General features: G+C 40.7%; 1 protein-coding gene across 3 annotated transcripts in view; it reads right to left on the reverse strand.

Annotated features, from left to right (window-relative positions):
• Positions 1-10071: 10071 nt before the first annotated feature.
• AOPEP (aminopeptidase O (putative)) overlaps positions 10072-27038 on the reverse strand; it is a 186158-nt gene continuing 169191 nt past the window's right edge. For 2 of the 3 annotated variants that reach the window (XM_030968818.1, XM_030968817.1), the window contains exons 15-17: positions 16619-16705; positions 13842-13986; positions 10152-10960 (exon numbers count right to left, since the gene is read on the reverse strand). In XM_030968818.1, the coding sequence (XP_030824678.1) occupies positions 13846-13986; positions 16619-16705 (228 nt within the window). In that variant the 3' untranslated portion in view covers positions 10152-10960; positions 13842-13845. Of the gene's footprint in view, positions 10961-13841; positions 13987-16618; positions 16706-27038 lie in introns of all 3 variants that reach the window. The other variant, XM_030968819.1, reaches the window with a different exon arrangement.

Consider the following 27038-nt stretch of genomic DNA (forward strand, 5'->3'; position numbering starts at 1 on the left):
CTAGACCCAAGTTTGAAAAGTCAAAACCTGGAATGTTGCGGGAGGAGTCCTCCACAAGCACACAGAGCATGTGTTTGAATTTTTTATGCTTTCCTGATAGTCTGCAATGGCTTTCCTAAGCAACCAGCATGTTTTGTTGGCAACACCAGCAGTCAAACTACTGTAGCTGAATGCTCTGGTGCTGGAGGCATCCCACTAGCACTTCAGTCATTGCAGTGCTCAGATGGGGGCTGCTTAAATCCACTTCTCTGGCAAGTTCTCCTTAACTGTGATAGAAATTTTTCTTAAATGCTTGCCTGGATTTAAAAAATGTGTTCATGGTAGACATTCCATTTGCTGCCCTAGTAGAGAGAAGCTTATTCTGGGAATTTGCTGTTAGGTGGTCTGTTCACTAGTGAATGCCACGTAGGCATTTCCCTTGCTTGCACTGGCCATCTTCCTTTAACCAGCTGTCTGGCTGCTGGGAAGGAATAAACCTCACAAGATCCTTCTGATGGCTTGAGTGTGCTCCCTGTTGTCTGAACTGCCAGGAGCCAGCTAGGGATAAGCATTGGACTGCTGTCAGCCACTGAAACAAGAATTAGAAATGTCAGCTGGCTCTAGCTGAGTTGTAGGGATGTAGTCCATAGGCAAGGGTGATGCTTTCGTTTGCATTCTATATTCTTGCATGTGTGTGAAGGGAGGGAGTGACAAAAAAGATAAAACCCAACATGTTTGAAACTCAGCTGTAGAAATTTAGCTGTGATTTTTATATTCAATACTGACAGAATTAGGAAGCAACAGTTCCGTACATGACATTCCATTAACCTGCATATCAACAAATAGCAGAAAAAAATCCAGCAGTGGTGTCTTTAATAGGACTGTATATTTAACTAACTATTATTAACTTTAACTATATTCACTATATATTTAATTATCTATCTCTTACTGCTTTAAAAGCCTCTTTCATAACTCTTTTGTACTATGTCAGATGATGGACTCATATAATAAAAAACTAGGCCCTCAGAAACAATGACCCTCTCTTTTCTATCTGTTTCAATAAAAATATTTGTTAGTCCCATGAACTTTTGCAGATGCATAAGTGCCATCTTGAAAAGATTGTGCTTTTACATATTCTTGATTAACATTGTGAATTGCACTGTTGAGATGTCTTGTGTATGTGCTAGTTAACCTGCATGTACAGTTCACTCCTTAGCATTTTATTTTTTAGCTTTTGCGTTTATTTTGAGGCTTCCAAAACAGATGCATGCAATATGTCATTTGCCTGCTACTGTTAAAAGTTTACCTAATATTTCATATATGAGAAAACAGCTTCTGTTTGTTTTGACTAATGATGCCATAACTTCTACTATGTATAGGTTTTCTGAAAACAGGACTTTAGCTTTTTTATTTCCAACTAACTTGTAATGGTAGCTGCTGATACAAGTTTCCTATCTGTACCATTGTTCCCTGTAGAGACTACCAGTAACTGTTTAAGTGCTTTTAATCTCATGACTGTGCTGCCCTTCCATATCAGCTTCAGATGTCTGCGAATAGAGAGAGAAAAGCCAGTATCAGATTCCATGAAAGAGGAGAGAAGTATTGAAATATGACACAGGATTAATTTAGAAGGTGGAAATCAGTGATACATTTTTGTGAACTCTGGCACTTTTTGAGTTTCTAGTAGGGAGGACCAATAGCAGCATCTTTTCTGGAAACATAAGAAAAGTACCAGTGTTTTTTCCACAGACCTGTAAACTTCTCCAAGTTCATTGCAAACCCCACTATTATGTTTCAGCTTTCTTTTCTTGTGTGTTTGCTTCTTTGCTGAGGTACCGATGGCCAGTGCTGAGCAGTTTGCTGCACAGCACGCTTTTCAGGCCAGACCCAGTTGCTGTAGCTGCTTTCTCTGACTGGCTTGTCCTAGGCCAGTGGATACTGAGCAAATGTCAAGCCCAAACCTTGGAATTAAGCAATAACATCTGTTTAGGAAAGATAATTTCATTGGGATTTAAAGTCTTCAGATGACAGCTATTGACTGTTTTTCGTTGTGGCTCTTCTGATCTTGATTTCACGAGTTCTCCTTCTGCTCGTTGTATTGGCAGAGCAAGCTCCCACATGCACCTACTCTTTAGGCAGAAGCATTGCCTTTTTTTTTCTTCTCTTTCTTCCTGGCTGAGATCCAAGATGAATATACAAATGGTAGATCCAGTCTCTTTATTTTTCTTTTGTTATTTAATATTCTTAAAATGTAATACCCTAAACCTAAGTAAACATCACAGAACAAAGTTTAAGAACCTGCATATAAAATCAAGTATGGGCTGAATATCTGTTTTTCTGCTGAGATCCTTCACTCACAGACTTGTGTCTAACCAGCAGCAATCTGTAGTTGTTCCCTGCCCTGATTTCTTCAGATTTGGCAAACTTGTTGTAGAAGAATAAAAGAACAGAATTTGGTATCCGTGCTGTCCCCCCTCTGTTTCAGAAATGATGCATTTGAACAGCGCAGTTGGTGCACCACTTAATCGGTTAACAGGGCCTTGGGACAGTTCCTCAAAATGCATTGTAGAATCTGGCAGTCCACATGCATTTAAAGAAAATATAAGAAGAACTGCTGAGGCATAGCAAAAATCCCCAGAGTAGAAGCCCATTTTGATTTAGGTGAAATGTACATTTTCTGTGTAGCCTGCCTGCAAAGCCTAGGCCAAAGGGAAAGCTGCTTCAGTGAAGGACAGAGATAAGGAGGAGACAGTGGGAGACAGATAAAGAAGAGACAGAAACGGCTGCGGGAGCAGGGCAGCTCGACACAGAAATTCTGTCTGATAAAGAAGAACTAGCGGCAAATGTCACTGTGAAATTCATAAACATGGATATGTATGAACCTATTGTGAAATTGTATGCAAATGCATTTGAAAGGGGGATAAAAGGAGGACTGGAGTTCACAGAGGTGCACATGCCCATTTAAGGAGAGCAATCTCCACATGCATCCAGGGCTGTAATAAACATAGCGGGCTTTACAACTATTGTAAAGTTGTGGAGGTTTCCTATTTCTCCGCGAAACACTGCCTTGTGTCATCCTGCTGTGGTGCCATTTTAATAGTTTTCCTGTCAATTCAGTTTTCTTTTGTGAATCTGAAAGATGGTTTAGCTCATGATTTTTCAGACATTCGGGGAGTAAGCAGGAGGAAGAACCATTCAGAAGGTTCTTCCTGACTGCATTGGGTCCTTATGACCTCTAAAACTTAAACAAAAAGCACAGTCTTTAATAGCTGTATTTCAAAACAAAGTGGGGAATAATTTTTGGGTTTTGCATGTTATAAACCTGTGGTTTTGATGCTGAATGCCCTTGGTGCAAAAAAAAAAACAACAGTGCCACACCAGCTTTTAGCATTAATCTTCATTCTGTGATTTAGAAGTTTTCTCAGCATCACATCTGCCCTTCAGCTGATGCTGGCATTACTTCATACTGGTAACAGTGAATCAACTAGCTTAAGAAATAAATGACTGGTCTTTCTGTTTACTTAGTCTGGATGCTTTCTAGTTTCCATTCCTTCCTTACAGCTATCAAGTAAGAAATTTACATCCCTGTGGTTTAATTGAAGAAAGGTGAGGCGAGTGCTGCTGGGGAGAAGGTGGGTGCAGAAACTGTAAAATGTCAAGAGGTGGGCTTACCTCTTCTTGTATAAAACTGACAGTCTTTTTATTTATCTGACTCTTCATCTGTGTAAAGAAGTGTGCTGATTTAGGCTTAGGTAGAGTTAATTTCCTTTTCAAAGGCAGATGTGGGGCTGAGTTTTAGATTTTTGTTAAACACAGAATTGGTAATAAAAGAGCTGGTTTTGCTGTTGCTGAGCAGGGCTTTCATAAACCAAGGCCTTTTCTGATTTTCACAGAGCCATGCAGGGGAGGAAGTTGGGGGTGCGTGGGAGGCTGGGACAGAACATAGCCAGGACAGGTGACCTGAACTGACGAAAGGGATATTCCAGACCTTATGGCATCATGCTGAGGATATAAACTGGGGGAAGACGGAGGAATGGAGAACATTTGAAGTGGCAGTGTTTGTCTTCCCAAGTCACTGTTATGTGTGATGGGCCTCTGCTCTCCTGGAGGTGTCTGGACATCTGCCTGTCCATGGGAAGCAGTGAAATAATTCCTTGTTTTGCTTTGCTTGTCTCTGTGGTTTTTGCTTTCCCTATTAAACTGTCTTTATCTCAAACCTGTGAGTTTTCTCAAACCTTCCAGTTCTCTCCCTGATCCTGCTGGTGAGGGGGCAAGCAAACATCTTCATGGGGGTTAAACCATGACAAGAAAAAAAGCGTTCTGCGTTTATGTCATATAATTGCTTTTTTTTTAATACTCAAGCAAATAGGAACAATGTTTTCCCTCAGCTAAAACTGGGAGCTTATTAAAAAGACTTCATAAATAGACAAAAGCAACAAGAGATTATAATGCAAACAGGGCATGATGGGCAGTTCCAGCACAAGCGGTGGCAATTACAAAATCTTGGCGTTGGTTTTGCAGGGTGATATTGCCACGTTACTGATGAGAACAAAGATGGCTGTAGGGACAGGTAGCCTGTGTGTAGGGAAAGGGTGGCTGGAGAGGCAAGTGAAAGGTGGAATGAGGAAGAAGGGGTAGTGTGGTTCCCTATGTTAGGGAGCAAAATAAAAGTTAAGTACTTTTCAGGTGTAAAACTGAATAAATCAGAATGAAACTTTAATTGGCAATTAAAATAGGTGAGTTTCAGGCACACCAAGGAACAGATGCAAACTGGAATAAGATGGTTGCTGAGATAATGTAATTTTTAGTTCTATTGTACTTGCAAGAGTTGACTGTAAGGAGGTACAGCTGTAGAGCAAATAACTTTTACTACCAAATATAAAAATAAGTGTGGGACAAAGTTACTGTGAAGAAACAACTTGAGGTTAAAAGGTTTTTTTAAAAAATATGTTTTTTCTGTGTGGTAGATGATGAGCACTGTCATCCTTTCAGGGTTAGAGATGAAGTGACTCACATTATGGTGCCAAGCACCAGCTTCTCAAACTAGCCTGTTTAGATCCAGTCATGGTGACTGGGGATGATGCCAGTGGCAAAGCAGCCAACACTGGCCCATGAATAAAATGTCTCAGATGAGCTTCAGCAGAGAGCTCCAGTGCTGAGACAGCTATCCCAACATGCCCAGAGCAAAAGCTGGGATGTGGTCAGAAATAGGCAGTTTTCAGAGATGACTGAAGTGAGCTACATTAACTAAAGGGTACAGCAACGTCCAGCTACTGCCCAGGGGCATGGGAGAAGACAGCAGAGCTGTCATCTCTTCAGTGGGGCAAAATGAGCAAAACCAGGGTTTCACAGGTTGTACTGTGGGCACTACCACTGTGCTAATAATTTCTGATGTGTAAATGATCATGTAAAAGCAAATTTTTACAGAGCTGCAATTTCTGCATGCTTTCAGGTAACAGAGCAAATGCCTGTTGTTCTTCTGGAAAACAGGTATGTTTTAGTATTATAAAATATTAATTTTGTGCAGAGAATATGCACTTAGTTTAAATCACAGCAAACGGACAAATGCAGTTAGTCTCCCAAGGACTGTTCAAATGTCTCAATTTCTTTAAGCACTGCCACATTTCAGTGACCTAAAATGTCAGCTTGGCAGCAGGTAAGATTTTAAAATAAATTTTCCAGTATACTGTGTCCACAGAAACAAAGGAACATAGCCATCAGTGTATATGTTCACTTCATATTTTGTTTGTGTGCCTAAACTCAGTATACTTGTGAAATTCTAGGTGAGTCAGCTCCTCTGTTTGGTTGCTTCCTTGTCCTTTCTTGCAATTTTTTTCTTCTGACTAGTCTGGGCATCAGCAATTGAGGTCGGAAAAAGAAATGCACTTAGGTGTCTGTTGAAATCTTTGACTGTTATAGAAGACATCAGACATGACTCATGAATACTGGGAACTGTAGCACAAAGGTAGACATTTTGTAGCTTAAAAAAACCACAAGATACATTATTAAAACAACTACAAGATGTATTTTTTTTTTTTTTTAGATATTAAGAATTAGTGTTGTGGAATAGGGTTTTCAGTGAATTAGAGGATGGTTTTGTGCTCAGTATGTGGGTGTATTTCAAATGTTGCTCTTATCTGAGTACATTATTATGTGAATGTTTTTTTCAAAGTAAAATACCATTAAGTTACTGGTAAAAATTTGAATGGCCTTAGATATTTCATGTACTGCTAGTCACTCTTAAGTCACATGTAGTGAAAGTGAGACCTGCTGCAGCACTCATGTGTCTGAGCTGGCACTTGCCTGCAGTACAGGAGCCTGGAAGGTGTGGATTTTCCAGACATTTACAGTCCAGTTTCTGCATGGAAAGAATCAACCCCAAACTAATAGATCCTTTGGAACATAATGGCTCATGGTAACTCAGCTGCTTGTTGATTCTTACAAAAGCACCATGGTTTCCTCCCATGCACCTCTGTATGCAAAGGAGCCTACAAACACCTGAAATTTTCTGTAGTACAAATACCAATTCTCAAGACTTTCATCAGCTGTGGAGATGAACTGACTGGCTGCAGTGCTCTGCATGATACATTTTAATGCTCCATATAACTTTTTTTGTTTTGGTAGTATCCTTTTTCATAGTGCTTTTTATATGTCAGAAATCCTTAGGCTCTTTATGCCAGCTTGTTTCCTCAAGCTCCCCACTTGCTGCATTTCCAGTCAGACCTTTGTTTCCAGACCATTTTCCTTCACTATTTTGTGTGAGGCATGGGCAATAGGGTACAGCTAATTCCCTTCTAAAGGAGAAGTCACAGAGACAGCAGCAGCAGCTGCAAACACTCCCAGCAAAGCTGCAGACAGAAAACAGCTGTCAGCAAAATGGTGTGTTTTGCTCTGTACTTGCAACAGAAGGTGTATGGCAAGGAATGAATGCATTCCCACTGAGGGGCTCAGGGACTCGCAGGGCCACCCCCTTGTTATGTCTGCCTTTACTCTGAAAAAGCAACCCAGTAAGCAGCTTGATGTGATCCTTGCCTAACTATATGGATACAGTTTTAATTTTTCATTTGAGATTCGTTTTCAGAGCTGAAAGGTACATCCAGAAAAGAATCACTGGGATCCTAACTAGATGCTGGACTGATGAAGTAAGTGGGAGATAGTCCAGCACTGGGCTTTCAATGCTCTTCAGAATAACATTACCACTGTGTTTGGAAAGGACTGAATTAGGGATGGGAGGGGGAAAAAACTCCTACAAAGCGCTGTATTTTATACAGAGTGGGCAGCCTATGAAACAAGTAAATGAAACCTAAGGGCAAAGGCATACCTATACAGATGCCTGTGTTGCCATAGCCACTTACAATCACAGAATACACTGAAATGGAAGTGACCCACAAGGACCACTGAGTCCAGCTCCTAGATTAAAGTATTGTTTGAAAAGACATTACTTCCTGTAATGATTTAGTTAGAGGAAGTTTGGAAATAGATTTCTTTGTTGCTTACTTCTATTTGCTACAATTAGATTCTGCAACTTCCTTCTGTTGGGAACTCAATATAAGAACACCCACCTGAAAGAAAACCGTAACGTTGGTGGTTTGCTGGGCTTTTTTTTCCTGTTAGGCTTTTGATAGTAGGGTCTGTTAAAAAATTATATGTGCCGGACCTACTGCTCCAGCTGGATCCCTACAAACCTATGGGGCCTGATAGGATTAATCCAAGTATCCTTCCTGAGCTGGCTGAGGTAGTCATATGTCTCTTTTGAGTGGTCTTAGGAATCCAGAAGTCCCAGATGACTATAAGCTGGCAAATTGTTGTCCCAATTTTCAGGAAGGGCAAGGAGGACCCAGGAAACTACAGGCCTGTCAGTCTCACTCCAGGGCCTGGTAAAGTTATGGAGAAGTTTATTCCGGGGGTACTGAAAAACACCTGAAAGACAACACAGTCATTGGTCACAGCCAGCACAGCACATGAGAGGGAAGTCCTGCTTATCAACGTGGTTTCCTTTCATGACTAGGTAACCCACCCAGCTGACCAAGGGAGGCCAGTAAAGTTTTTGATACTGTCTCTCTCAGGACCCTTCTGGACCTAATGTGCAGCCCACAGCTGGATAAACACATCATGGGCTGGGTGAGCAGCTGGGTCACGGGTCAGGCACAATGGGTTACAGTGAATGGCGTGACATCAGACTGGGGACCTGTCACTACTGGGGCTCCACAGGGCCCCATCCTCAGCCCTCTGCTCTTCAACTTCTTCATAAATGACCTGGACACGGAACTGGAAGGGATACTGAGCAAGTTTGCAGATGATACAAAACTGGGAGGAGCTGTTGACTCCAACCAGGGCAGGGAGAGACCTCCACAAATTGGGGGTCTGGGCAATCACCAACCATATGAAGTTCAACAGGGGAAAGTGCTGGATTCTGCATCTGGGATGGGGCAACCCGGGATGTATGGACACGCTGGGAATGAGGTGCTGTAAGCAGTGCCATGGAAAGGGACCTGGGGGTCCTGGCAAGTTGAACATGGATCAGCAGTGCCCTGGCAGCCAGGAGGGCCAGCCCTGGCCTGGGGGGTGTAAGGCACAGCATCTCCATCTGGGCAAGGGAGGGGATTGTCCTGCTCTGCTCTGAGCTGGGGCAGCCTCACCTCGAGTGCTGGGGGCTGGTTTGCTGTACAAGGAGCAGCTGAGGGCACTTGGTATGTTCAGCCCAGAGGAGACTGAGGACAGACCTCACTGCAGGTACAACTTCCTCATGAGGGGAACGGGAGGGGCAGGCACTGATCTGTCCTCCGTGATGCCCAGTGACAGCACCTGAGGGAATGGCCTGAAGTTGTTTCAGGGGAGGTTTAGGTTGGATATTAGAAAAAGGTTCTTTCCCCAGAGGGTGTTTGGGCACTGGAACAGGATCCTCAGGGAGGTGGTCACCGCCTGACAGAGTTCAAGAAGCATTTGGACAATGCTCTCAGGCACACGGTGTGACTCGGGGCTGGTGCTGTGCAGGGCCAGGAGTTGAATTCAATAATTTTTGTGTGTCTCTTCCAACTCATCTCATTCTGTGATTCTGTAAATAATTATATGGTTCCCTTCTAATGTTTTTTGCATGATTCAGAAGGATTTTAAATTAAGGGTAATGTTTATATCATGTTAGTCACCCTACTGCTACTAAACAATACATACGGGATTCTCCTATGCTCTCTGATGAGTTATGGTGACCATAACTGTTCAATGCCACCTTCAGCTTTCTTCTTAATCTGGAGCCTCACTCTATATCACAATGCTTGGATTAGCAACAAAAGGCCTCATAAGCACTGATGAAAGGCCAGGACTGCCACCTCTTTGTCATCTTTTAGGTTTTTTGGTGTTTGCATTTTATCTTCTGTTGCTTTTCTCAGTTTCTACCATGCATGATGGGCCAATGACGTTGTAGTGCGGGGAAATGTTCAAGTTAATGCAGCTGAAGCCAACTGTAAGAGCTGTAGTAAACAAAACTACTGCTGTGCTCAATATTAAAAAAAAAAAGGCAAGTAGATTATTTGGAAAGAAGAAATTTTTTGTGCTATTTTAAAAATGTGTAGTATCTTATTTGCCCTGTAGCTTTAACAGTACTGGCTATGAAGAGGCCTACAATGTACTTAATTTCTGCATATTTTGTGCAAGAGTCTTATCCAGCTCTGCATTTTTTCCTTACACAATGAAAAAGGCAAAAAGCAAGCTGGTTTCTTTTGCTGGCCTTCACAGAAAAACCTGTGACATGAAGTGTAACTCTGTTATGAATGGGATCCTGTAATAACTACGTCTGTGAGACTTACTACATTTAGAAGTCATTGTGGTGTCTCAGTGCCTTCTTGGACAATTTCCTAACTCTCGCTGCATTTGAAAGAACTTGCTGAATGTCCCTTAATTCAGGTTTTGACACTATATCTGCAAAGAGGGAGGTTAGAAAATGTGGTGACGTGAAAAGGAACTGTACTCTTTGTACTGAAGACAATGTTGAGGCAGACCTTTACTTTAGATTCTAAGAACTTTTTAAAAGTACCTCATTTATTTTTTCTCATTAACATCTCTTAAGTAATGAGTTCCAGATTCTTTTCTCCTGCTGCAAAAGAAGGAATGAAATCATTCTTCTTCCCATGTTTTTAAATTAATGTTGAACCACAGTGGAATGGAAAGACTGTATATACTTGGAAAAAAAATTTATTTTGATAATTTTATTATTATCAAAGAGGATTTGATACAAAACAATAGAGTACAAGGGAAATAAGTTCACAGATTTTTGTGGTTTAAATGCTTACCCTCTGAAAGGAAAAATTAAGATGTCTTCTAAAAATATAGAGATTCATTGATCAGGAAAGGATACACTTGAGATATCATTGCAAAATAAGTATCACAAGGGTATGAAAGACACTTTCAGAAAATGGGAGGTCTGACGCTTCTAGTAAAATTTAACCTAAACATGACAGAGAGTGCATGATGATCTTTGTTTTTTCTTCAGTCCCATCCCATCACCAGGATGATGGCAAGTAACTTTCCACAGTTTATTTCTGCTTCTGTCAAATCTTACGAGCCGCACCCCAGCCCCTGCTGATTTCACACTGAGGTTTTATAAATATGACATAGAAGTTACAAACAAAATTTTAAGTACACAATACAGTTCCATCCATTTTCAGAATGCCCAAATTAATAAAGTTGTTCAAATCAAGAATCTTTGGCATCTGCAAACCAGAATGATTGTATTACCAAAGCACAAGGATAAATCCCAAAATTCTTGTATCAAAGAATTACCTAGAGCCAGAGTAAAACGTGTGTGTGTAGTTTGTCTTGTGTTCTCAGTTACAGTGGACCTGTAGAAATACAGAAAGGTAAATATTTCTGTCAGCTGATTGTTTTAGCAGTCACATAATCCTTCCTTTGATGTCCTGGGTCAATGAAATCCTAGAACCATCGGGGTTAGCAGAAGATCTATTAAAAGAGTTGTCTGTGATCTTTCCTGCACAGAAACAGCATTTAAAGTTATTACTCTGTCACAATGAAGGAGTATCTCTGCATTCTTGATTGCCCCAGCTTTCCAAATTGAGTTATATTTTAGGTTACCAATAGAGTGCAACTGTACCTACAGAGTTAACAATGATCTCATTAGCTTCCTAAAGCTACCATAACAAGGTCTGGAGAAGACAGGGAGGGATCCATGGTGGAAGCACTAACTATCTTGGTAATTACCAGGTTTCTCTGAAAATAATGTTGGAGGCAAGTTACCAGAGCAATACTGTGTGGTGTGCTACATATCCACATACCTTCTCATCTTTAGCCAACAGTCCTCTTAAACAGTACTGAGGTAGCTTTTCCACCTTAGGCCATTTTGTGTCTAACATCAGGACATAAGGTGTACTGATTCATTTTTGAGAGAAAACAGCAACAACATTTCTCAAAGGCTCTTAGGAAAGGTACATCTTGTTTTTTGCTCTAGGGCTCGACTCCTGTTCCTGCTGAACTGAGCCAGTGTGTAAAATCAGAACTGATATCAGCTCAGTAGGCACCGGAGGACGGGTCCATCAACAGCCTGGAACAACAGCAGCAGCTGTAAGTTGTTTCCGACTGGAGCTGCCACCATTTCCTGCAAACGACACACAGTGCTAAGCTACAACTGCAGAGAGGATCATGACAGTATCCATTAAAGAGAAAACAAAATCTTTATTGACAATTTCAGGTTAAAAGTCACAAACATTATTTCCTCTGACCTTTAGGAAAGCATGGTAACCAAATTACTGTAGGCAATGCCTTACATTTGCAATCAGACTTAAAACTTAAGGAGCACTTTTTATTCTCAACTAAAACTAAAAGTCTTTGGTCTTTCCCAGGTTGCCTCTGCCTCTTATTCTCCATACACTGAGCCTCGGACACATGCATTCATCACAAATCTGCCCGTTCAGCAGCAAGGGATCTCAGCCAGCAAACGCCCTCTGCCCTGCAGAGAGTCTCCTCTCCCTTCTCTTCAGGTGCAGAACTTAGCCACTGTGAACAAAGAGGAAAACAATCACTGTTCACCAATCAGCTAAGCTCTGCACCTCACCAGAGAGATCTCAGTCTCAGCAGAGATAGTTTTCGGAGAAGGTTCTTCCATGATGCTCTGCTGCTTTCCTCTGTTTTTGGTGGGTTTGGGGGTTTGTTTCTCTCTCCCTCTCTCTATTTTTTTTTTTTTTTGTGTGTATGTGTGTTTTTTGTTTGTTTTTTTTGATAGATGGAGAGGATTCCACGCTGTGCACCCATCAGACTGTTAATGGTGAGTTTCATGCTAGCAGCTGTGGTCATGGCTGCGTGGTAATCCCTGGCAATGTGATTTTAATCTTAAGTCACAAATCATCATGCCAGGAACCCAAACAGCCATAACATTAAAAGAAAGCTGTGCAGTCACACAGAATATTGTACTCAGTATCTTCAGGTTTTATGTTATAGCTAACCATGCACTTCCACTCTGTCTGTAAAGTCAAAGGGGTAATTCTAGACTATTGCTAACACCTGCATACCATGTAATTTTCCTCTGCTAGATACTTACCATCAGAAACTTGTAGAAATTTTGATTTTATTGTTTCTGGCCTTCAGACACTTGAAGACACCTACCAGATTAAGAACTGTTGAACATAACTCAAATTCCTATGAGTCCCTGATAATTGGGAGTACACGAAAGAGTCTCTTTAGCTCTGTTTTAAAAGGTGTCTCTCCTAGCCCACCACTGATATCCTGCCACTCTACAGTCTGATCCACCTTTCCCAAAACATTTTCTTGGCAGGCACAGTTCTTGTCTACACAGAAGAACAACATGGCTTTTTATAATCACACTTGCTCTCATAGTATCTATCATTGGCTGTATTTCATATAAACATAGCAAAAAACAACTACAAAATCAAACGGAACTCACAGTCAAATACTGCTAGAACAGAAGAAAATTAAGATTTTTGCTTGGTATCAATTAGGTGACAATGGTTTTTTGCTACATTAGAAGCCTGAATTTTGATACCACAAGTCAGCTGTAAAGTTTGTGAACAACGACAGCAATCAGTCTGTCAGATGAGTTACACGATTAACCAAAAATGCTGTGCTCTGAGAAACTTTCATACAAATCTTAATGGGTTATATATTAAACATGCATGTGCAGACACTGTAAGGCTACCTCCAACTGCTCAGACAGAGAACTGGAAAGTATCTTTGCAAATTTATAGCCTACGGCAATCATCATCCCATAAATATTTTTGCAATTCTGCTTTTTCTGGTGATTCCTCTCATTTAATTTCATAAACAAGCTAGCTTCTTCCTGTTAAGGCTACTTTTCTTACCTCATAATCAATCTCAAAACCTCCATACCCTTAACACAAAAAAAATTGAATTATCAGCTTGTTCTCAGATGATATTTGCTTCCAAGTCCACAGTTTCATATTTCCACTGTGGGATCAGGCTTTTTTCAAAGACTATGCTGCCTGTCAAGTCAACATGCAGCTCTATAAAACAGAAATGGTCCTTGCACAATTGAAATTTTTGTAAGCAGATTTAGGAATACAGGATGGGAAACAACTGTAGGCAGAGCCTGGCATTCTTTGGCCATTTGGACTTACAGTTGCCTCTTGTACAGTCCATTACAACAAAGCCATTCTCCACGTTCTCCAGCTATGCCTACATGTATGTAACTCACTGCTCCTGCTGCTGGGCTTAAGAAAAAGAAAAAAAAACAAGCCAACAAGATATATAACAAGAGTTATTTCTCAGCCTAAGCAGCCACAAGTTGTATGGTATGCCATAGTTTACCATGTTCACTGAGCTCTGCATATTCTTTCTATATGAAGCAAAATCAGGGTGTTGGGATTAAAATTAAAAATCACCTTTTCAGAATAACATCTCTGCCACCACTTTGGCTGAGGATGCATCCATATGTTCTTGTGCTGCAGCAAAGCATTTCCGTGCAAGTTCTTGTTGTTTTGCATCTTCATTCACCATTAATTCACCATAGAGATACACACCCATAGCCTGAAAGAGGAACAAAACACACAAGCATCCTACCACCAGTAATAACTAGTTAGCTGGGTTTTTGTCACTGACCCTCTAGTATTCATTTAAACTAAAAATGAAACAAAACAGACAATCCAAAACACAGAAAATAGCATTTTAGACTCCCTAATGTCTATTCTCTCCCCCAGAACAATTAATTTTCTGTGTGTCTCTTTAACCTAATGGTGGTTGTCTATATGCTGTGTTGACTATGCAAAAACAGATTATTAATGTAAGAATTTTGTGTTATGGCATGACAAGAAAATCATTCCTCACTCCACTTTCCTTGCCACTGTTCAAGTTGAATACAGTTTCCTTTTACCAACTATCTTGATTTTTTTCCAAATGCCCCTTAAGAAAAAAGCTTCTCCTTCCTTCAACAGGATACACATTTTCTTTCCAATTGTCATGTTTACTCACACATCCATGAACAAAAACTGAAGTAATCCGCTTTAAAATTCCCATCTGGCAATTCTGTAACTGGACATCAACTGAATATGGTCACATCTATGTTTGACTCCCTTTATATCAGAGATACAGTTTAACATGCATAAATTCTGGTTGGGTATGAAGGCAGGCTTTTCCTAACCATTTATTCTGGACATAGCAGCTATAAAAAAAGGTAATGGGACTCCTGTGAGGAGATCTGGGCCCCTTTGACCACTGCCAACAAAGCTCTGGCTAACTTAACAGGAAACTTTTAGGATATTGTCTTTTTTTTTCCTGATGATACATTTTTTTCAGCTAATTACAGGAGTTCAGTAAATGTTAAACTGCACTTACCAAAACAGGTTTACATTTGTGACAAAATATTAGCAGCTTAGCATGCTGGCTTTTACAGTTATTGTTTGGACTTGCAGGAGCGGAAAAATTTGGACAGCATTGAGAAATACAATTTTTAATGCTATTCTTCGCAATTTCTAGCATTGGCTGGTAAGCCTTAAAAACCCCTTCAGCCAAAAGAGACATTTAAAATTTTAAAACGACAGAAGTAAAAGGAGGAAGTCCCAGAGTGGCAGAAACCTGCCAGACTCCTTGCCAATTCCCTAAGCATACTGTGACACCAAGAGAACCAAAACCTCAGATTTCCAAGGTTTGCAGCTGCACCAAGGTCTGGCAGCCACACAAATGGCCTTGGAGCTGGGCTCCAGTTGCTCTCATTGAGAATTTTTTAAATGGTGACCTTTTCTTACTGTAGGAAGTACCTTCTCTACCCAGCATTAATAACTCTCCCCTAGGTCTAAATATTTATATGCAGTAAACACACTAGTGTTTTGTAGAACTTCAAAGGATTTAAACAGCTCATTTGCATTTTCCCCCAGACTTTTAAAAATGCCATGTTACATGATCAGTACAGACATGCAACTGCTCTAAGTACTAATCACACCAGAAGCTTTTTGTGCCATTAACTGTATGCACTGCTGAAGTAAATGAAATGAAGATTACATTAAAAAGTTGCAAAAAATTATTTCTCTACACTGCAGAAAATGTCTTTATTTGACATAATAGCTATTCCAAATAGAATGCAATTTTGTATGGTTTTATCAACTCAAGGGTTTCCTGAACCCCAAATGCCCAGGCTCTGCTGGTGGTTATCTCCATCCTTTCATAGAATATAAATATGCACAATCCATGTAACTCCTTATGAAATAATGTTATTTTATGTCTTTTTTGTTTGTTTGTTTCAATACAGAGCTTGCCAAGAGCTCTGGGGCCTGTTCATTGGCTTAGATATAAATAGGAGGTATACTTCCGAGCTAGAAGAACACATGACAAACTGCAATAATTCAGTTGTGCTGTGTTGCCTGAAAGCAGAAAATCCTCATTGGCTGTAAATAGCTCTGTTCATTGTCAGCATAAAAGGTAAAGACATTAATATCTTGCCTCGATTTTGATGTATCGTCACCATTTTCTATTTTGTAACATATATTTAAATATTTAAAATTCATCCTAGGCAGTGAATGTCTCAATTTTATAGGGCTCATAGTGAAAAAAGATAAATAAAAGTGAAAATAGAAAAAGAACAAGACAGAGGTGCAATCAGAATTCTAAGTTCACAGTGGCCTAAATATAAGGCCATAGTAAGGGAATCATGTATGTCCAGCCTTTTAACGCCTTCACAATCCTCTCTTACCATTTTCCTACCCATGGAGGGGCTAGGATTCCCTGGATGTGCTATACTACTTCTGGCTGTCATCTTCAAAACTAAGGTTACCACAGCACTGACTGCTTTGCACCTATCCCATAATTGCATTGACATTCACAGCCACACTTACCTTCCTCATCCTGCAAAAGGAACCTGCTGAGAAGTATCTTCCTAGCATCACTCATACCTCTGGCTTGCATAAAATGCAAGGAGAGGAGAAATTCTATCCTATTTCCCCACTTGACAGAGGATAAGCAGTCTTTAGGTTTAGGCGGTGTTGAATACCCCTACCCTAAGTAGTTTCCTTAAACTAAATGTTTAGACACCCAAAGAGAAAAAAGATGAATACACAGCCAAGTTTTTGATAAACTGCAGCAAGAAAATATACTATTTTTTTTTTTTTATTTCAGCATAAGGGTGTTAAAAAGTTGATTGTTTTCAAAATGCTAGTTAAATGTAACTTACCTGATCCTCTCTAAGGAATCTCTCAATGTCTCCATACCCAGGCTCATATTTGTGTTTAATGACAAGTTCACACCACCGATGACGAACCTTTCGGAAGAAAAATAAAACTAGGTAAAAACAAAGAAACAAACAAACCCCTGTATTTTGTCAGAGTGTTGACAATATATCTGTACTAGTTTGGCTTTTTCATCTTTGTTGGGTTTGTGTCTTTTGGCAGGTTGCAGCCTGACAAGTCAGTCAGCTGGACAGAGGAGCCAGAACTCTGTGTCCCTCAGCCTGGGCTTCAAAAACCCAGGATGCTCAAAGACAAACTCCTGATTCTGTGCTAGAAACTAACCCAGATCCAGGCACACATCTGCAGCATCTTCACTGCCACTGTTTCCAGTCTTGACTTTCTTCCTTTTAAGTTAGGCTAGAGGTTATTTCTTTCATATTGTCAAAAGGGGGTCATGGGGGGTGGCAGGAAACAGATTACCACTGCAAAGGTCTGGAGAAACCACAAAATATAACTGAAAATATCCCCTATTTAAGTGCGTATTACACGTGATAAAAAGGCTTAAATGTAATTCTGTACCAATATTAAATCCATGCCAAAAGGATAAAAGTTAGATATCAACCCATGAAACAGAGAGCTTTCACTTAAATGAATCAGTTTTGCCTGCTAACAGATTTTAAGCACTTTCTTAAGCATTTAAAATTCATCTGCATTTAAAAAGCTGTCATGCTGTTCTACCAATACACATTGATAAAAACAGCTATTGACACACAGTAACAAAGTTTTCCAGCAAATTACAACTGGGAAAATGTTTTTACTTAAGTAGTATGAACATGAATTACATGTCCGTTGTCTTAACATTTTTGACTTTGTTCTTAGCCACTCTTGTGGCCTAAGTCTCATCTTACTCTCCAGTAAGGCTTTCCTGATTGCAGGCAGTGATAAGCCTAACGTTTTATAGTCCATTAGCAATTCAGCACTGATAGTAAAGAAAAACAGTTAAGTGGAATAACTCCCAATGCTTCTGTTTCAGCCTTTTCTCTTACCATCTTTTAAAAGACAGGGCAATGAAAATCACCTTTCATAGCAAGAGTGAAATGTTAGCAGTTTTAGTAGTTTTCCAAACTGAGTCTAAATTGTGCTTATATCAAGCAGCTGAATATGAACCTTTCTCGGAATGACAGATGTAGTGATGACATTGAGAACTGAAGACAGAAAAGGCAGCATGGGGAAAAAGGTACTGTTACTTTTGGAAATAAGGTTTTGAAAATAATTTCCTTTTCATCCTAGTCCCTGCCAACTTTTTAGCTCTGGAAAAAATTTCAAAGAATTACATTAGATTAGATGTCAATCCTATTAGCATAAAATACCTCTTTTCAGCTGACCCCTTATACAAAATAGTTTGAAGACACCTTAGGAAAACAAAAAACTGTGAGGTTTTGGGGCTGGGTGGAGTTTGCACTCACTGCATTTAAGATACTAAATCTACAGCTACAGTGCTGTGCATGATAGGGATTAACTGCTGTCTCTTACAGCTTTTTGCTGAATATAGAAAAAAAATAGCAGCTGCTAGGATTCCTGCTAGTGGAACCACAGCTAAATCTACAAAATAAATGGCCTTCCAAGATTCAACTCACTTTGCTGTAGATGCTTATATTCATAAGGTAGACCTTCAAAACCCTACCCAGCTGCTGCTTCTCTCAGGAGACACTAAATGTTTCTCCAGGAAATCTTTCCAGGCAATCCAGCTTTGTTACAGGGTGTTTCTCAGCACCAAGCAGCTCTTTGCCCAGATGAAACTACCCAGAATCAAAACTTAACTATACACTGCTCCTATCTGTAAGATGACTTAAGCAAACAATACAAACACATTTAAAAGACTGTAGATACACTTTACTCTGCAGATTCTTCCATATATAACAAACAATCCAAACAGAATTCCTAATGTATTCTGATAGCAACGAGGAGAAACACGAGGAGGAGAAGGGTTCTGTTGTCCCCTCCTGTGATCACTACTCTTCTACATCTCATGATCCAGCAGTTACAGCACTTACCCAGGAGGAAGGCAATCAAGTGCAGCTTCTGTGGCTGCTCATGACCTCAAACTGTGCCTTCAGTGAGAATATTTTAACAGCAGGGATGGGGCTGTCTTCATACCTCTTGGTGGAGCTGTTATTTCCCCTGCAGTTATTAAAGTATTTATTGATGTAAAGGTGGAGTCACAAGACTTAAGAGCCTACATTTCTGAGTACTCTTTATAACAAGTAGGGACCTGGCTGAAAGAGCACAGAAGCTAGTTTGTCCCCAAAACACCTTTCTTGGTGCAACCATTGTAGCTGCATCGAGATCAGAAGAGAAGTTCTCTCTGTGAAGGCATTCATGTAGTCTTACTTCCTGACATATTAACATCATGTATGACTGACACTGCATCATGGCCTGAGCATCTGAATTCCAATGGCTTTGGAAAACACAGAACTAAGCTGTGCCTATTCCCTTAACTGTTCCTTCCTCCATATGGTTTCTGTCCTTGGCAACCAACATTTATTCAAATAGTTAAAAGGAAAAATATTTATTTGTTGAGTGAGATCTGAGACAGCACACACTTTTCTTTCTCTCTTTTGCTTTTTTCCCTTTCTTTCCCAGGGTGAGTACAAATCCCAGCACATTCCCAGACCTGAAACGCTGGTACTTTGCCAGCTGGGGCAGGAACAGCATGCCTCTTATCCTCAGATTACACATTTGCCTCCTGTCTGCCCCAAATATTCCCGTGGCAGAGCAAACTGCAGGAGAGCCAATGTCTGCTGAAGGGCCTGTGAAACCACCAGCTCAGTCAGCCCTGCACTCTGCCTGGTGCAAGACCCCAGAAAGGAGAGCACAGAAACCAAGGCTGGCTCCGAGTGCAAGAGGGGCAGGGGGCCCTTGCACAATGTGGACTGAAATATTGGTTACATTCCTGCCCCCTGCGCCATATGGTGTGTAGACAGCCGTGCTGCCCAAGCTGCAGCTAGAACAGTTTCTCAGACACATGCACTATAAAGAAGGAATTTTTCTATGATACTCCATAGCCCTAAGGCTGATTCCACAAACATAAGAATTTTAGTCACATAAGAGTAGGGTGCAAAAAAAAACCCAGTTCCCAGCATCTCATCCAATGCTTAGAGTGGCAAGAGTAAAATGGGCCCCACAGCTTCACAGCCTAATGAATGAGTCATATGTGAACAGGCACTTTCAACAAAACAGTTTCAAAAGGAAATTTAGAAAACCAAGTTGCTTGTGGTCGGACTGGGCTAATCATACCACATCCTGTGCATGCTCTTCCTGGTTTTCTTTTCCTCCCAGGAGCAAATATTCAGTGGCAAAAATAAGAATTCATTAGTCCTCTCGCAGTTTTCTCTCTGCGTGTTTCCCTATGCTCTTCTACAGTTCAGAGATTCACAGCATATGTCCTTTTGGCTGGTTACACCATAAACAATATAAACTAAGCCTGAAAAGTAATTTACAGCAATCCATCCTGTTATTGCTGGCAGAAAGCACAGAGGACTTCGCTGGATATGAAGCAACACCTTTAACTGCTCACCCACCCACCCACACCCACACACTCTTACTGGTTTGGCAGCTGCAAGGACCCACATGCTGATATTGGAATTGAAATTTATTTGTGCAGCCTGCAGTATCAGGGTGAGAGCTGTCCTCCCAAGTCCAGGACTGATGGCTGGCACTCCCAAGGATGGGGAAAAGTATAACCAAGGATGGTCAGAGGAGTGATGGAGGCTGGCTGACACCTCAGGTTCCTTGTGGATGGACCCTCATTGCTTGCAAATTGTTTTGTCCTCCCACCCTGCTTTTGGAGATGGAGCCTCTCCACTGCCAGGTTTTTAAGCTAAATGAAGTTTGTAACTGTGTGTTTTGCAATGCAATACTCATATTAGTAGTGTATTTCTGAGGCACGGTCCAGTAACATGAAGACAGATACTCAATGTCTCAGGTACAATATTTAATTTTCACAAGTACCAACAACCTTGAGATTTAAGTACAGGCACGTACCTACAGGAAACATCGTGAAGGGATGCTACTGCCAGACAGCAGAGTCCCAAATATGGGAGCAGCAGCTTATACAAATAATTCTAGGAGCCTCATAATATCTTTTAATTTAATTTTAAGAAAAATACACAGTATTGCACAATGTTATTTGTAACTCAAAAATACCTGCATTTGGACAGATCAATGGAAGATATGAAGACCAAAATTTTGCTTGCTCTGTTTTCAGGCAATGCAAGCTGCTGCATGAGATTATTTGAGGGGGGAAAAATTTACATAAAATATTCTAATAATCCAGCTCTAAGGCAGTCCCTTTAACAACCTGGGCCAAGATCTTTTGGGAGACGGTGCTTGAAGCTGACAGACTAAAGCCATGTAAGGTACCAAATACATGGCTTGACTTTCAAAAGAAAAGCTCCCAGTGACATACATAACTGAGAAAAAAATATTTTAAAAGATATTTTGAACATGTCTTAAATTAGAGAGATACTTACTGTTTCTGACCCAGGTGATAAATTCTTATGCCTAATCCATGTTATTCTCCCCTGGCCCACACAATCACAGAATCATAGAATCCCAGAACGGAATGTGTTGAAAAGGACTTTAAGAATGGTGTAGTTTCAACCCTCTTGCCATGGCAGGGATACCTTTCACTAGATCAGGTAGCTCAAAGCCCCATGCAGCCTTGGTCTTGGATGGGGCAACTTCCACAGAAGGGGAAATTTCTATGTGAAACCTGTTCCAGCGTCTATCCACTTTCAGAGTAAAGAAGTTTTTAAAATACCTAATCTAGGGTTGCTCTCAGTTTAAAGCCATTCCCCCTTGTCCTGTCACTATATACTCTTGCAAATAGTCCCTCTCCATCTTTCTTACAGGCTCCCTTCAGGTACAAGATGGCTGCAATTAGGTCACTCCTCTTCACCAGGCTGAACTAACTCAATTCTTTGGCCTTTCCTCACACGAATCACAGAATCTCACAGAATCACTGCTGAGTTGGAAGGAACCCTTGAGGATAACTGAGTCCAATTCTCAGAGTTGCACACAAGCAAAAAAAAAAAAAAAAAAAAAAACTTCTAAGGTCTACCCATAAGATTTAGAAAACAAGTAATTTAAACCATGCCTTTATTAAAGGGAGAAAAAAGTTAGACTTTACTAAGCTTTTGATCTGCAGAATGGGAGTCTAGCTTCAGGGAAAATTAGTACATTTTGCTAATAGCTGGATCCAATTTAAAAGGCGCCATAAGACAACAAATCTAAATCACAAAACAAAACCAATGTACTTAAAAGATCTTAAAAAATGAGATCATTTGAAATAGAGTAAGAGCTATTGTCCAGCAAAGTGGAACCTTTTTTAAAGGTATGGGGCATCTGTGATCTTTACCAAATACAGGTTCAGACTCTATTGAAAAAATTATTTGAACAGCTTGACTCTTAACCGTGAATTAAAGAGTCTCAGAGGTCAGACTCCAGTCTAATTCACAGAGGAAAAAATAGAGAATTTTTTTCAAATAACCAAGCTATGCTACAACAGATTAATTTTAATTAACAATAAAGAAGCATTCCAGAGCACCTGAATGCTGCTCTGTTCCATCTGAAAACATTTATCACCAGTCTCTCCTATCTACAGATAAACTGGTTTCAAATATTAGATCACTTGCCTACCTAATTAAGGAACAAATGTTGCCAGAAAATATTTGAACTAAAAACCAGATTTTACAGTTGTTTAGCATGGAAGAATTGCAGCTTAAGAATTGCCAATTTTACAGGGCATTTAATGACTTTTTCCCCCTCTATCTTAGCTGAAATAGTTATTCTTTAATACACCAGTGGCTTTTCATTCTATATAGCCTGAATTTCAAGTGGGCACTCCTATCTTTTATGCCACAGTACACACAGACTTTAGAAGGTGATTTTGATTTCACTGAAACTTGTGCAAGTGAGGGATGCTGAGGCAGCTCACCAGGAGGAATGAAACAGCTTTTTGTGTTACAACTGTGTTGAGAGACAATCAGTTTGGCAATCTGAAAGAGTGTACTCAAAGAGCCAAAAGCTTACTGGATGCAAGCAGAATGGATTAATCATTTTTACAAGGATTCTGTAATTGTGATTATTGTGTTTGCCAAGGGTTTGTCAGGAGACTGAGTAAATAAGCCATTTATCAGCTTAAATTAGTTTTGTTTTAGACTAAAAACTGGACTTTTCACAGCCTAAGTTTTCTCTCAGGTCTTGTAGCACTTGCTCTGACAGTATTGCAGAGCCCAACGAATCTAAAGGTCAGATACAGCATCACAGCAGCAGGCATCTTTAAGTCAATTTTTCTCCCTGAGATCCTCATGGCATCAGGGTTCAGTTAATGCTGTTTCTCACAGTGCAATGCTCAGTTTCAGTATAAAACCCTTAATGTTCCAGAGCTATGGCCAAAATGATGATAATATTTCTAATTTTAAAAATGGCTTTTGGAAGCCTTACTCAAGCTGTATTTTATTTGAGTACTGGAATGAACCACAGTTTGTTCAGTAGCTGGACCTGAGGCAGATTGAGCTCATGGAGCTCCACCATGCTCTGCATTTGACATCACTGATTGTATAAGCAGCTTCAGGTTGTACAAGCAGATTGTACATGCCATTCCTGCCACCGTGGACAACCTCCTTTCCTGCTCTGCAGCACAGCATGAGTATCTCAGCCCACTGACACCCCAGCAAAAAAGAAAAAAAAAGCATGGTCGTTCAGGAAACCCTAAGGCAGTAATGAACTGGTAGATCAAAACTTTGGCAGGAGCTAATTGTAATTTTGAGGAGGACTATGCAGAGGTCTAAAATAATTTAAAACCTGGAGTACGAGCTGGTCACTAAAAAGTCACTTAAAAGCTAATTTTAGCAGAATATCAGACATTAGATTTTGGTAATATTGGTAGCAGTATTCTACTTTTGTAATTGATTCTTCTTCTGATTTGTATTTCTGCAGAGATCTAGCAATTGCACACTATGAAGGGTGCTGGAAACAGTGGAAAAGGACATGTAAGTCCCATCTCTCCTTCTTTAACAGCACTGATGAAGAGCTGTGGGTAGAGCTCATGCAGCAACTGCCTATATTTAGTAGCAGCAAGGAAAAGTGTGGCACAATCAAGGTCTGAAAGGCAAATTCTGTTGCTTGGTCAATGGCAGACTGTGGGGCAGCTGGCAGCATTTGAACCTGTACCTGTGTTAGTGTGCCCATGGGCCAGGCAGCATGCTTCCACCACTGTGCAAGCCTCAAGGAGCAGCAGCAGGTGCCCACTTGAGCCTTCTCACATTTATAAATGTGACTTAGGGGCATGTATTTCCTTCCTGACCCTTCTCCTCTGCTCCAACCACAAGCTCCTGTTTTAGCGGTCACATAGTTCTAGAAAACACCATGTTAAGAAGTTTATATACTACCATAGCCTTGCTCAAGAGCAACCTCATCAGCTTCCACAGGCTGTGAACATGACTCCACTTCCACCTGCAAATAAAACCTGTATCAGAGGCTCTTTTCTACATGACCAAACAGAAGCCAGAAATCACAAAACACGCTGCTTCAGAAAGCCCAGGCAGAGCAGCAGGCAACCTTGCTGTGATCAAAAAGGCACAGCAACCAAAGGACTGCACTTCAGGACAGGATTCACTCTTGGCAATACAGCAAATGCTGAGGACTTTTTTGGAGAAGACAAATGCTCTTTTTTCCCCCACTTCAGGCTTACAGCAGAGAGCTCCCAATTACAAACCAGATACTCTTCTCCCTATGTGGGCCCCATCTGTGATCAAGGACAGCTGTGTTGGTAGAAAAAAAAAACTTCCAAAAGAAGTCAGAAAAGGCAAGAGACTAAGAAACCATGTCTAATCCTTTTTCAAAGGTGGCACTGGCTGTCTCTCTTTGGATGTCAAAGCTGTCACTGTGAATAAGAGGCCTGGTTGGGATGCCTAATTGTGTAATCTCAATGCTCTTCAGCCTGCTCCTCCTTACCCTGTCTAACAGGAGATGGATACAAAAGAGGATGGTCTCTAGCTTTACAGCAAACCAACAAAGTGATGATAGGAAAATGACCCAGAGAACAGTTAAATGAGGAAAAGGCCACCAGCAGCAAAGCAGTGTGACAGCTTCAACAGCACTGTCTGGGAGACCACACTGACACGGTGCCTGAAGGTTTTTCTCACAACATGCACATTTGTGCTGCCACTGTCCCCATGCTGGGGAAAGCAGCTCCTATATCATAGTGCATGTAAGGTAAGGAAATGTTTAAAACAGCATGTTAACTCACTTAATTTCAAAAACAAAGGTTTTAAAAAATAAGACAATTTAAAACATAGATACACTATTTATACTGGAACCAAAGGCCTCCCCTTTGCCTGTATTTTCACTATTGCCTGCTCAGCATGCTGGAGCACTAGTGCCATTCACAGCTCGCAGCATGATGAAGATGGCAGAAAAGATGTCACCATGTGCCTTTCCAACAATTTCACTGGAGATGCGTGCTGAGCTTCGCTTTGCTGTGGTGCTGCCAGCTCTCAGGAGCAAGGCTGCCTTCTGGCTGGTGACAGAAACAATGCTTGTGCCACCTTGCCTGCTCTCAATTCTTGCTCCTTCCTTCCCCAGCAGCGTGGTCTGGTGAGGATGGCTGCACTTGTGAAGACACAGTCTGAGGGTGAGTATGGAGAGGGTGCTGGAGGGCCAGGAGAACCTGCACCTCAGAGGGAGGGGAAGGAAAACCAGGTCCCAGCCTAAGGTACAGCCAACATCAGAGGGGTACTGCAGGGACAAGTCTCATGCCTTCAGGAAGGTAAGGTTGGCTTTGGCACATGTTCACATCCAAATGGACACTTTTTTTTTGGCCAAAATGCAGCAACACAACTGTCTGCCATCTCATAGCCCCATCCATATTCCCTCTGACAGCCTACTGAAACACCTATCTAAAATAATGGCTAGGTTATGACAGAACAAAGAATGGGTTGGGCTGAAAGAGACCTTAAAGATCACCTCATTCCAACCCCCCCACCAGTGGCAGGGAGACCTTTCACTAAACCAGGTTGCTCAGAGCTTTATCCTACCTGACCTTGAACACAGCCAGGAACGAGGCATCCACAGCTTCTCTGGGCAACCTGTTCCAGTGCCTCATCATCCTCACAGTAAAGAATTTCTTCCTAATAGCTAATCTAAACCTACCCTCTTTCAGTCTGAAGCTGTCACTATCCCAACAGTATCTCTGGAATCATCAGAAATTTATATCACCATAGCAAGCAATTAAAACACTTCTCATTACCACTGTCTCTTCTGGCTGTCTCCAGATAGAGTCTGCTTATAATTTTTACCCATATAGTGTCTGCATATGTGTTTCAATACGGATTAGTTATATCTGCACATAAAAGCATGCTGGGCTTATAAATTCAAACTTACAGTGGGAAAAAAGCACATAAACATATACATCTGATGTAGAAATTAAACTCTGAAGAGTTTGAGATAAGCACACCAACAGTCTGTTACCAATTATTATTAAATTATATCTCCTGTTCAGCAAAAGGAAAGGCTGCTGTAAGTATCAAGGCAACAGTAAGCTATCCCCTTTGTCTATGCCCCTCTCTCCATCCCTCTGCTTTTACCTCATCTGTCTTGTAGCTAGAGGCAAAAAAACCTTTTATCTTTGGTCTCCTACAGTGACTGTGGACAAAACATTTGTTATTTCCAAGCAAGGTTACTGTCATAGGCAGAATCTGGAACTCCATATGAAAATATGCTCATTCATGCAGTGAAAACATTTAGATTTTTCCCTCTATTTGACATTTTTTAGTAATTTTCTCCACTTCCTTTATTCCTTGCTTCTGGAATACAGTGATGGTTGTTGCTTAGGACAATGCTTACACCACACAAAACACAACACAATTTCTTTCTCAGAACATCGCAACTCCAACTGGCACAAGGATTGAAAGTAGGACAGCAGACTTTACCCACATGTTATTAAGTCAGCGACTCAGTGGTAGAATCGTATCTGTGTGGTTAAGAAATTATGTCAGAACCTGCACCTTTGAATTGTCCTGCTTCTTGAAGTATTTAGACCTCACAGGGCACAGAAGATTTTTTCCAAATTGTGGTCCTATTCAGGCATACCCTGCATCTGCAGCCAGCCTTCAAACAGGAATGAGAAGTATTAGACAAGCTATTTGGATGAAGTCTCAAAATAAGTTTATTTTAAATAAAAATATTTTCACATTGTTTTTCAGAATTAAAAACCAAAACAAGCCAATCAAAAAACCTCCCAAGGAAAGCAAACCTCAGAGGAACATCCCTACCACTGACAGCTAGGCGATTTTGTTTGTTTTTTAGAAATATCCCCTCCTAGTCATGGGCACTATGCCAGTGCTATAATATATATGAAGA

This window comes from Camarhynchus parvulus, chromosome Z (assembly GCF_901933205.1).
Source record: "Camarhynchus parvulus chromosome Z, STF_HiC, whole genome shotgun sequence".
Lineage (NCBI taxonomy): Eukaryota > Metazoa > Chordata > Aves > Passeriformes > Thraupidae > Camarhynchus > Camarhynchus parvulus.